The 12,714-nt window shown below is 41.5% G+C and overlaps 1 protein-coding gene across 2 annotated transcripts in view; it reads left to right on the top strand.

Moving 5' to 3' along the window:
- The window catches only part of DNAH14 (dynein axonemal heavy chain 14), a 329,828-nt gene that overhangs the window by 206,976 nt on the left and 110,138 nt on the right, over positions 1-12,714 (top strand). For both annotated transcript variants that reach the window (XM_028111778.2, XM_088017199.1), the window contains exons 52-56: positions 165-332; positions 1,087-1,179; positions 8,073-8,270; positions 10,395-10,556; positions 12,420-12,611. In XM_028111778.2, coding sequence (XP_027967579.2) covers positions 165-332; positions 1,087-1,179; positions 8,073-8,270; positions 10,395-10,556; positions 12,420-12,611 — 813 coding nt within the window. The remainder of the gene's footprint in view (positions 1-164; positions 333-1,086; positions 1,180-8,072; positions 8,271-10,394; positions 10,557-12,419; positions 12,612-12,714) is intronic.

Below are 12,714 nucleotides of genomic sequence, written 5' to 3'. Positions count from 1 at the left end.
TACTGCCAGCAGGGGTCCATAGCACAGCAAAGGTGAAAAGCCCCCAAGGCTTACCTACATCTGTTGTGCCGAGAGCGTCTCTGATACAGACCTATTACATTAGTTTAGATAACAAGTAGAATTTGGCTCTTAACACATACTATTAAATGATGATCTTACAATAGATTCAATGGACCAAAGAAAAACTGATGAATGACTCAACTGTATTTGTGGATTTCTTGGATATAAACAAGCCTCATAGGAAAAAGATCTATCGGAATACCAGTGACTATGATAAACTTGCCAATGTACTGAATGAATTCCAAAAGAAGTTGAGCTCCACGTCTTTGGAGGTACATACAGACATGCGCTGTGTAGACTCTGAGAAATGCTGTGTGTGTGTGTGTGTGTGTGTGTGTGTGTGTGTGTGTGTGTGTGTTATACACGCACACAGATGGGTGTATTTCTGTGTGTGTTATACACGCACACAGATGGGTGTATTTCTTTCACAACAGATATTTTCAAGACGTGTGCAAATGAAAGAGGGGTGCCTGGATGGCTCAGTCGGTTAAGTGTCCGAATTGATTTCAGCTCACATCGTGATCTCAGGGTCATGGGATCGAGCCCCGTGTCGGGCTCTGCACTCAGCGGGGAGTCTGCTTGCAATTCTCTCTCCCTCTGCCTCTGCATGTCCAGAGCAACAGCAGGGAGCAGCATCCCTGTCACTGCTGTCCTGGGCAGACAGGTGTCAGACCAGAGGCCCTGACAGAATCACAGATGCCACCACCCCATCTCCTGGGACTCTTCCCTCACCACGAGTCCCACTCCAAGATAGAGCAGCAGCAGAACAGCCCCGATGCTGTTGTTCTCCTCTTCCTCTCTTCCCTCGAGCCTGGGACTCCCCTGGTCTTGCTCACGGCAATACTGGCATAGGGACTCCTTTTTATGCAAATTTTTTTTCAGAAATGTAAACCAGTTTACTGGGTCTAGGTTGCTGGATTACGAAAATCGTCAGTCTCACTCCCGGATCCTTGTATATAAAACTGCAGCGAACTTTTGACTTTTCTATGCCTGTAAGCACTCTATTTTTCCCATTTCCTCTGCCAGATTTTTCATCCCATGGTGTTCTTCAAGGAAGCCATAGAACATATCGCAAGAGCTGCGAGGGTCCTTCGGCAGCCAGGGGGTCACATGTTACTGGTAGGAGTTTAAATTGTTCAAATACATTTAAATTTCAAAATAACAGTTGAGGGAATCTGATAAAATCTACCTTGCTTACAAAAGTTTTATTTATGCAGACTTTCTCTTTGTGAAAGCTTGCAGCCACTGAGTCCCACACAACGTGCTCTTCCTCTCTGGAGTTTACATAAGAAATTTATCAGCACATAAAAATGCTTGTTTTTTGGAAGCATTTGATGTGAATAGAAGTGATGGAGCCAGCAGCATCTCTAGCATATCCTCAGCACCAACGTAGTGTCTGTGCATGTGGATCTTGACCTTGAAAACAGTACATTTCCTGGAATATGGATTTAGAAACTGAGTCTTTGCACAAAGTTCTACTTCTCATGAAAACAAGTGGGAGATAAATTCTTGGCAAATCTCCAAAAAACCTGAGTAGACAAAAGGTTTCAGAAGGCTAAATAAAATCCAACACATGCAGCCAATTATAGGAATCACAGTATGAACATTTAAGCTATTGTTTATGCCTATTATTTATGTATTTTATACTTTTGTTATTTATAACTAGTTATTTAATTCACATCATTTTTTCCCAAAAAGACTTGTTTTGCATTCAGAACTACTTAGAGCTTTATTTGAACAGACATGTATTAAGAGTAATTAAAAGGAATTAAAAACTGAAAAATAGAATTAAGGCAAAAATACAAAAGCAAATATTTCCTCCACCAAAACTATTCCTTTACTAACCTTGCCCATCTCATAAATGGCACCAACATAGATACACCACTCTAGCCAGAAACCCAGGAACCCCTCATTCTGAATGCTTTCTGTCACACCCCACCCTCAGTCCATCAATACATCCTGGAAATACAACTTCCAAAATATATTTCAAGTCTGCGCACTCATACACATCTCGATTGCCTCCACCCTAGCCGAGCCACTACCACAGCCCCCGGGACTCCTGCCTCCCCTGTCTCTCCCCTCCCCTCGGCCCCTGTCACTTTGTCCCTTTATTTTGCTTTTTCTCCCTAGACCTTAGCATTATTGGATCTTACGTATTCAACTTTTCGTTTATGTATTAGCTGTCTTCACATTTAGAACATAAGCTCTGTAAGATCTATGGTTTTGTCTATTTCAGTTAATAACGGATTATTTTTTAACTCCCAAATGGTACATACTCTCAGTTTGCTTCTTTTACCACAAAGTGACTTTCTTTTCTAATAACAAGTGAGTTTACAAAGAGTTGTCAATTCTAAAATCCTGAGAATGCATCCAGAGCAATTTTTACAGACCTAACGCTCAACTAGAAACTTGCCTCTTTAACAATGCTTTCTCATGACCCTATCGTCCTTTCAGAGCCCCTGTTAAAAATACAAGGCAAAGCATGGCAAGTCCCTGTTTCCTCTCTGATCCTGTGACTACTTTGCCCAATTAAACACCATCAATAGATCGATAGATCTTTGCCCTGGGATTCACTTGTGTAAAATGGTAATATAACTAGGAAGATGACCTAGCCTGCGCAGCTTCAGCAGGGAGAAGCAGCTGGAGGGAGCGTAATGACTTGATGAAGAACGTTTAAAACAGATTTAAAAAAATAATCATGATCTAGATTGGTCAATTCAAATGAGATTAGTCGAATAGGTAAAGAAGTAAAAAGCATATCATACATGACTTGTTAAAAGTAAACATTACTGGGGCGCCTGGGTGGCTCAGTCGTTAAGCATCTGACTTCAGCTCAAGTCATGATCCCAGGGTCCTAGGATCGAGCCCTGTGTCAAGCTCCCTCAGGGAGCCTGCTGCTCCCCCTGCTTGTGCTCTCTCTCTCTGACAAATAAATAAAATCTTTAAAAAAATAAAAAGAAAAAAGAAAAGATGGAGAAAGATAATTCATGGTAATCATTCCCATAAGAGAGTTGGACTGGTTATACTAATATCAGACAAAATAGACTTTAAGGGAAAAAAACGTGTTCGAGAGAAAAGAAAGATGTTAGAATGATAAAAGCATCAATCATCAGAAAGATATAACAGTTATAAACACACACACCTAACAGCTAAGCCCCAAAATATGTGAAGCCAAACAGACAGAATTAAAGAGAGAGAAATAAGCAGTTCAGCAGCAATGATTGGAGTCTTCGATAACCCCACTCTCAATCATTGCTAGAGCAACTGGATACAAAATCAACAAGGATATAAATATGTCAATAATACTGTAAAAACAATTTGACCTAATTGACATAGATAGCAGACTCCTTCCAACAAAAACAAAATACACATTCTTCTCAAGCACACATGGAACATTCTCCAACATAGATCATGTGCCAGACTATAGAACAAGCCTCAATACATTTAAAAGGATTGAAGTCATTCAAAGTACATCCTCTGAACACAATAGAATTAAAGTAAAAATCAATAACAGAAGGAAATTTGAGTGCGCTTGGGTGGCTCAGTCGGTTAAGCAGCTGTCTTTGGCTCAGGTCATGATCCCAGGGTCCTGGAATTGAGCCCCACATCAAGCTTCCTGCTGGGTGGGGAGCCTGCTTCTCCCTCTCCCTCTACCCCTCTTCCCTGCTCATGCTCTCTCTCTCAAATAAATAAATAAAGTCTTTATTAAAAAAAAGAAAAATTTGAAATATTCACAAATATGTGGAATTTTTACAACATACTCCTAAATAACCAATGAGTGAAAGAAGAAATCACAAGAGATATTAGAAAATATTTTGAGATAAATGAAAACACAGCATACCCAAAGCAGTGCTTAGAGGGAAATGTATATAAGCTATAAGTGCCTAAATTTTTTTTAAAAAAGAAATATCTCAAATAACCTAACCTCCCACATTAGGAAACTACAGAAGAAAAGAAAACTAAACCCCAAAGCAGAAAGAAGTTACTAATAAAGATAAGAGAAGAAAGTAGAACAGAAGAACAATAGAGATTATCAATTGAAACCAAAGCTTTTTTCTCTGAAAAGATGAACAAAATTGACAAACCAAGAAAAAAAAGAGAAAAAAGAATCCATTATTAAATTTTTTTAAATCAGGAATTAAGGATTATAAGAGAATAGTGTGAACAACTGTGTGCCAGCACATTGAATAGCCTAGATGAAATGGAAGAAGACACAAATGACTGAGCTAAAGAAACAGGAAACCTGAAAAGACCTAAACAAAGAGATTGAACTGGGAATTTGAAAACTTCCCATGGAAAAAAAAGCCCCCAGTCAAATGGCTTCACTGGAGAATTCTACCAAATATTTAAGGAAGAATGAGATCAATCCTTCACAAACCCTTCCAGTAAATAGAGGAGGGAACAGCTCCCAACTCACCCACGAGGCCAGTATCACCTGATACCAAAACTGGACAAGACACATCATGGCAAGAGAAAACTGCAGGCCAATATCCCTTATGAATATAGTTGTAAAATTCCCGCACAAAATATCAGCAAACAGAATGCAACAACATATAAGTATCGTGCATCATGACCAAGGGACATTTATCCTGGGAATGCATGTTTGGCTTAACATCCAAAAGCAGTAATATAATGCACCATATTAATAGAATACAAGGCAAAACCACATGATCATATGTGCAGAAAATACGTTTGATAAAATCCAATACCATCAATGATATTTTTAAACTCTCAGCAAAAAGGAATAGAAGGGAACTTTACCAACCTAATAAAAGGCATCTATGAAAAACTTTCATACTTAATGATGAAAGACTAAATGATTTCCCCCTAAGATTGGGAACAAACAAAGATACATTTTTTTCTCACAATTTCTATTCAACCCTACACTGGAGTTTGTAGCCAGTGCAATTAGATAAGAAAAAGGAAAAAAGGGCATCTAGATACTTACTTTACAAGAAGTAAAACTGTTTTTATTCACATTCCACGTGATCCTGTTTATAGAAGATCCTAAGGACAACCTACCCAATTAAAAATAAACAGACATCTCACAAAATCATATAAAAGGATTCTCAATATCATTTGTTGTTAGGGAAAACAATGTGATAATCACTACACACCTATTAAAGTGACCAAAATTTAAAAAAAAAAAAACAGATAGTAGGAATTGCTAGCAAGGGTACAAAGCAACAAGAACTCTCATTTGTTGCTGATGGGAATGCAAAATGGCACAGTCACTTGGAAAGATAGCTTGGTGGTTTTTCGCAAAGCTAAAGATAGCCTTACCATATAGTCTAGCAATATACTCCTATGTATTTACCTAACATATTTGAAAAATTACATCCTCACAAAAACCTTCCCCTGTGTAATTACAGCGACTTTATTAAAAAACTGGACACAATCAAAATGTCCTTCAGTAAGTGATAAACTGGGGTACAATGAATATTATTCAAAGATAAAAAGAAAAGAGATACCAAGCCACAAAAAGACATGGATAAATCTTCAAGGCATATTGCTAAGTGAAAGAAGTCAGTCTGGAAATATTACACACTGTATGATTCCAATTATATGACATTCTGGAAAAGGCAAAACTATGGTGATGGTAAAAAGATTGGTGGTTGCCAAGGGTTTGGAGAGAGGAAGGAAGGTGAAATGCAAGATAGTCGAGTGGTGACACTATTCTGTGCAATGCTGTAATGTTGAGTACATGACACCACACATCTGTCGAAGCCCATAGAACTTCACAGCACAAAGAGTGAACCTGAGTGTATGGAAGTTCCAAAGAGTCATTTAGGAGGTCTGGGGAATCCCAGGATGGAATGCAGAATGTGACGAAACAACCAAACTGTGTCACAGTGTGTGCAACAGTCTCCCTGAAGAGGATGGAAAGGAAAGGAACTGACCTAAGGAAATTTGGAAGTGAGTGGAGTCTGTAAGACTAAAGGCAAAAGAAACTGTATGTAAGCTAATAAAGTGGTTTCCTATGGGATTGAGGTCACCCTTCTGATACCACTGTGCGTATATATCACAACTGAGTAAGTAAAGGATGGCAGGTGGTGGGAGCCAGGTTTCTCACTGTTGGAGTGGGAGCTTACAGAAAAGCAAGGGGAAGAGGCTAGAGTGAGCCATATGGTGATGGATGAGAGTTGAAGACAGCAGTTGAACTCCTGTTTGGATTCATGTATATGGTTGCATACATTTATAGGAATGTGTGTATGCAAAGGTCAGCATACAAAATTGGAGCGTAACTCTGCACTCCTTAACTGTGAGCTATTACTGATTTTTCCCAAAGGATGCAGTATGAAAGGGGGGAAAACAGTAACTTCACAAAGGAGAAGACTGACATACAATACTTTATCTAGGTGACCAAGGTCAGCATCAACAGTGATAAATCATGTTGATAAATGGCACTTTATCCCCGTGGCCTTCCCTCCCAGAAACACATAACCCCAGTCTAGTCAGAAGGAAAACATCAAGAAAATCCCAACCGAGAGGCATTCTACAAAATGCCTGACTGGCACACTCCAAACCTATCAACGTCATCAGAACAAAACAAAAAGAGAGAGTCTGAAACCATCACAGTCAAGAGGAGCCTCAGGAGAGAGAACTAGTAAATGTAATGTATCCTTGATGGGATCCTGGGACAGAAAAAGGATGTTAGGTAAAAACTAAGGAACTCTGAATAAAGTAGGGATTCTAGTTAATAATGGATCGATACTGTTTCATTTAACGAGAACAAGTATATCCTACTAGGTCGATGTTCATAGGGGAAACGATGTGGGGTGTATGGAAATTCTCTTTTCTATCTTGGCAATTTTACTGTAAATCAAAAACTCTCCTAAAATCAAAAAGCTTATTTTTTTAAGTGGACAAAAGATTTAACTAGATACTTCACCAAAGAGACATGAGTGGGAATAAGCCTATGAGAAAACTACTCGCCATCATTTACCATTCAGAAAAGGCAATCTGAAGGTCCACGGAGATATCAGCCCACCTGCGCTTGCACGACTCTTGTATCAAGTGTTGGCAAGGTTGTGGATAAGCGGGAGCTTGCACACATGGCTGGCGCAAATGTAAAATAGTAAAACTGCTTTGAAAAACAGTCTGACCATTTCTTATGAAGTTAACCCCAATTTACCCTTTAACGGAGCAGTTCCGTTTGTCTCTGTCGACACAAGAGAAAGTAAAGCAAACGTTCGCTTTACAACTTGCACGTAAGTGTTCCCAGGAGCATTATTAGAATAGCTGCGAAGTGGACATACTCCCACGTGTCCATCAGTAGGTCCCATCCAGTAGGATACTATTTAGCAATAAAAGGGAGCAGACTACTAATAGACGCTACCACACGCAAGAACCACAAAACCATCATGCTAAGTGAGGAGGCAGATGCAAAAGACTTCATATTTACTATTCAATGGATAGGAAATCTGTAGAGACAGAAAGCATACTAATGGTTGCCCGGGACTGGGGTTGAAGTGAAGACTCACTACTGACAGGCCTGGGGGGCAGAACTATTCTAAGACTGGATTTACTTGTTGCAAACCTGTACATTTACTAAAAATCATTGAATTATACACATAAAAAGAGGTGTAGCCTGTAAGTTACACCTCAGCAAAGCTGCTAAAAAGGTAATACTTTGTCATTATTACCAAAGAGCACCTAAGTGGTTATTGCTCAGAATAAATAGGAAAAGATCTATCTAAATTCTTCTGAATGAAAAGTCAAATACTGGCAGTAACATGATGATTTATAACCTGTCGATGCTATTTTTCAGATTGTGTTATTGTTTCTTCCAGTCAAATTGTTTCATATATTTCAAGAGACTATAAAGAGAAAAGGTGAAAATATTGAATGTATATGAAAGCCCTATAGAACTTTGATAAATACTGTACTTATATTTCACATATTTCCCAAAAAGTTTATAAAAATAGGTATTTTGCTGATAGGAAACTATGCATTGCAATGTGTTTAGGACGTACGTAGGAATCGTATGTTGGCTTGTTCTTCTCGCACAGATTGGCATAGACGGCTGTGGGAAGGAGACCTGTGCCACTCTAGCCTGTTACCTGACAGAGTGCAGACTATACCGGGTGTCCACATCCCACAATTATGCCTACATTGAATGCAAAGAAGACTTTAAAAGGGGCTTCATTCAGGCAGGATTGGAAGGGAACCCCACTGCTCTGATAGTTGCTAGTTTAAACCCAAAGCAGGTAAGTACTTTTTGTCTTTAGCGTTTGCTAGCGTTTTCCATTAAGTAGTGTTCCCCCCCCCCATTTAATTATTTGAAAAGACGGTATAGTCCTGCCGGCCTGCCCTGGTTTTCCCGCTCTTCTGTCCTCCCCACTCCCAGCCGACAGCATTTATGTATTTGTCCTCATGCCGCTGAGAGTTCTGCAAAAGCATCTTCTGTCTTTACAATTTTCATTCTAATTGACAAATGAGAAGTAATTGGTCCACGTAGCTGAACTAGTTGTGGAGTCTATGTTTTGGAAAAAACACGGTCATCTGAATCCACCGTCTGTGCACGAGCTCTGCAGTGTGCCAGCCACACACTCGAGACTCCCGTTCCTCCCCTCAGTCCTCTCGCTCCAACGTCACTGTCACAGTTAGGACTCTCCTTGTAGTTATAGTTCATGTATTTCCCTAAAAGGTTTACACACGGGCGCCTGGGTGGCTCAGTTGGTGAAGCGACTGCCTTCGGCTCAGGTCATGATCCTGGAGTCCCGGGATCGAGTCCCACATCGGGCTCCCTGCTCAGCGGGGAGTCTGCTTCTCCCTCTGACCCTCTTCCCTCTCGTGCTCTCTATCTCTCATTCTCTCTCTCTCAAATAAATAAATAAAATCTTTAAAAAAAATAAAAGGTTTACACACAAGCAAAAAATGCTAATCACCCAACTACTGTTCTCACCTGTTATCTGGCATAAATTATGCCCTTCCACAGCCTAAACGTCATGGGCCATCTCAGATTGTATTTACTTCTTTGTGGCAACATTTCCAGACACATGTAGTTATGAGTGTTGTTTCAAACTCACATCTTGTTTTCTCTCCTCATACTGGGCCTCTCTCCCTGGGGTTGTGGTTTTCTTGCACATCGCACTTTGAGAGTAAGTCCGGGAGCTGTGTTGTTATCTGCTGTTCTCCAGAGTGTCCAGTTTTCCACTTTAATTATATGTCCTCCCTTTCCCAAATCTAAATACCCTGCTCTGTTCATCAGCTTGAGGTTTCTGCCAGATACTTCTCTGGATTTCGGAAGATGTCACTTCTCTCATGCCGGAAGCCTGCTGTTCTAATTTAAGAAATCATTTTTTCAGAAATGCACTATCAGTTGGAGCTGGGCTGGACGTGCTCATCCACTCCCATGTCATTCAGGACTTCAAGGTCACTGGATCTCTTCTCCCCACTTTCCAGGTTTCTCCTGGCCACATCATTGCTTTCCATGTGAATCCAAAAAATGGTGTTATGACTCGTTAAATTAACATTTGTTAAATGGAGCACAGGGGGCTGGATGGGGATCCACCGTTCAACAGAAGACCATGAGAGAAATTGAAATCGAGAAGTTTCTTAGAGGTCCTGGAAGAAGTACACAGCATGCCTTGAGGGGCCACCTGGGGAGATCAGGGCAGGGTCAGGCTGGGAGAGGCAGGCTCCGGGGCCCGTGGGTGGCGTGACTTGGGCTCCCAGGCTAGGGCCAGATGGGTCCACTCACACCTGAAGAGTGGGGTTTTGGTTCGGCCCATGGAGGGGTCTGTCTAAGGGGCATGTAAGGCCCGCGGGCCGTGGGAGGTGGGGCGGCTGCTGAGCGCAGGCTGTCAGGGAAGTCCTACCAGCAGTCAGCACCTGCTTGTCCCTCTGTGGGCAGCTTGCACCAAGGGCTGGTGTGAGTGTAGGGTCCCCGCAGGCTGCTTGGTAGAATGAAGCAGATGCCAAGGCAGCAGCACCCTGGGGTAGGTAAGCAAACCCCCTGACCAGGAGGAAATGATCAGCGTGTTTAAGAAGCTCCTCGGTTCTCCATCAGTCCTGGGTGAGACAGGAGCTCAGCCAGCCCCTCGGCAGCTCTGTCGGCTCTCCCCCGGACAGTCCTCCCGCTCACTTTCCTTCCCCACCTGAAACACCAGGAACCCATGAGGGTCTCAGGAGTATCCTGAGGAGGTGATGATGCTAAAGATGCTTTTTTTTTTTTTAATAAAGCTTGGATTTTCTCTCAAAATCAAAATGCTCATACTTTTAATAAAAACTCTTTCACTGCTCTTTATCCTGGGTCTCAATTTGGCATGTTTAGAGTGGAAAACATAAATAACTCACTCATTCCTGATGTGATATCTGTTTCATCTAAGGAGTTGTTTTTGGAGGATTTGAACAACATTCTCAATTTGAGGAATATACTTGACCTGTTTGAAAACGAGGAGCTGGATTCCATTGCACTAAGGATGAGATCTTTTGCTGAACAGTCTGGTTACATTGATAACAGGCAGTCTCTACTTGCATTCTTCCAAAAGGTACTCTCTTGTGGGTTGGCTTTATCAAATTACCATGTTAAATTAAAAGTAGACTACGTTTATAATTCTGTACCTGATTTTCAAGTTGGATAAATTTTTTTTTAGTTCTTTAAATGAGTTTTTAAAGTTAAAACTAGTGACTAGATCCCCACACACAGACACCCCACACCCTTAGGGAAATCCAAGGTCAGCGAGGATCTGGGCCTGCCTGGCTATCAGTGTCTGAAGAACATGATAACAGCAAGAGACAATGACAAGAGAAATAAGACGCCAGGGTTATTTCTTACACCAACTTCCCTCCCTGACCACGGTTGGTAACAAGTCTGTAAAGGCAAAAGACCAGAATTCTTGCATCCCTTTGAATAGCCCTAGAATTGGCCAGGGGGTGATGGGCACAGACAGAAATAATCCAGACAGAGCAGGTGATATTCAGAAGGAAATCAGCAGTGGGGTCTGTCTGGAGACAGTCCAGACCAACAAGCTAAGCTTTCTGCGTCTTTAAGGCACAATGACCGGCCAACGGCTCAGCAGGGAGAGAGATAGGAGATAGGATCGCCCAAACCAGACCTTCAAAGGAGAGTACCGCAGGCCGACTTACTTCTCGGGCCAGTTCCTGTCGATGATGGAGTCATCTGAAAATTGACCTGGCCCACCATCCATCCTCAGTGGACACTTAGTGATCCGGCACGAGAAGATGTAAAAAATTCCACAAATGGAGTACACAATTGAGAAAGAACAATGTCACATGAATGGATGCTTAGATGGGGTGATATTTTTAAATGCAGTCATCCTGATACCTTGTGGCCCTCTCGTGCCTTGTTACTAAATTGGTTTATATAGATTGTGATTGGCAAGGAAGAACAAAGAATTTCTCACTGGAGAACAGTGCCCTCCAGAAATAAAAAAATAAACCAAGAATCCCAGTTAGAAATCAGTTTTAATTATTTATATGTCTACTTTATACCACACTTGCAAAAATGATTTGAAGTGTCTTACAGTAATAAGTGAAGGAGTACTTGAAACAGTTAACATGGAATATCTTCTAGGAGGAGTTTGGGGACAGGTAAAGCAAAGAGAGGTAACTTCATTTTTAAGTTAAACATTTCTCTGTTGTATGAATTCTGCATTGAGCAGTTTGATTGGCTTTCATACATTTTTTAAAGATAAAAAGGAGGAAAAAGACTCTTACACTTTCCTCTTCTTTCAGCTTTACCACACTTCTTTGGCAAAATAGGTTGCTTGATACTCAAACATCTTATCACTTTGTACAAATTGAACTGTTTGAGTTGGAAGGAACATTGACTCACTGAAGCTGCTTTCAGTTATGTGGTTTCATTGAACGTGACACATGGACATGAGGAGAGACTCTGCGCCCACACCAGTCCTTCCAAGGAGCCAGGAACAGTAGCTGCACAGCCCGGCCTCGTGGGGAGAAGGAGGCAGGGAGATTTCACAGCAACCAGCCCTTTGCCGAAGACCTGCGAAACCATAGCGGCTCTAATACGGTGTAGCGCTAACCCTTCGGGGGTTTACTACTGACCCCCTTGCGCTCCGCCCACGACATTGGTCTGTTTCTCTCTGTGTCTTTCAGCTTTCATTCCTCCGACCACTTCCCACACTGAGTTTCTGGGAATCTTAGTGGCACACCAACCCAGAGCAAAGAGTGAAATAGACACACCTCCATCTGATGTAAGGTCCCCTCCTGAACAGAACTCGAGCACCACACCTGCTCATGTGACTTGGTTCATAGGGGGATGTTCCAGGTCACGTAGAGCAGAACCAGGCCTCTTTCCTTGAGACAGCTCCACGGGACTTGCGGTCTCCGATTCCATTTTAACAACTTATATCTTTATTAATTTTCAGAGGATCCATAAAAATCTTCATATTTTTATGACCATGAGTCCTGAAGGACTGACCTTCCGCCAGCATTGTAGAGCCTATCCCTCTATGGTTACCACCTGCACAATCGACTGGTATGAGAAGTGGCCAGAAGAAGCTCTCCTTGCCGTAGCCAATTCTTTCTTAAGAGAAAATGTGGATTTAAAGAACAGAGAGGTAAATACAACCTCTTTTACAAATCTGATCCAAGGGAAGATTTCAGGTTATTAACAGCATCTTGCAGAATTATGTCTCTGAATAGCAGTGAATCCTGGGCAGG

This window comes from Eumetopias jubatus, unplaced genomic scaffold (genome assembly GCF_037043125.1).
Source record: "Eumetopias jubatus isolate StellerSeaLion01/CBP00866 unplaced genomic scaffold, mEumJub1_p1.0 scaffold_12, whole genome shotgun sequence".
Lineage (NCBI taxonomy): Eukaryota > Metazoa > Chordata > Mammalia > Carnivora > Otariidae > Eumetopias > Eumetopias jubatus.
The sequence above is the reverse complement of the archived record's forward strand: the minus strand, read 5'-3'. Positions and strand labels throughout refer to the sequence as shown.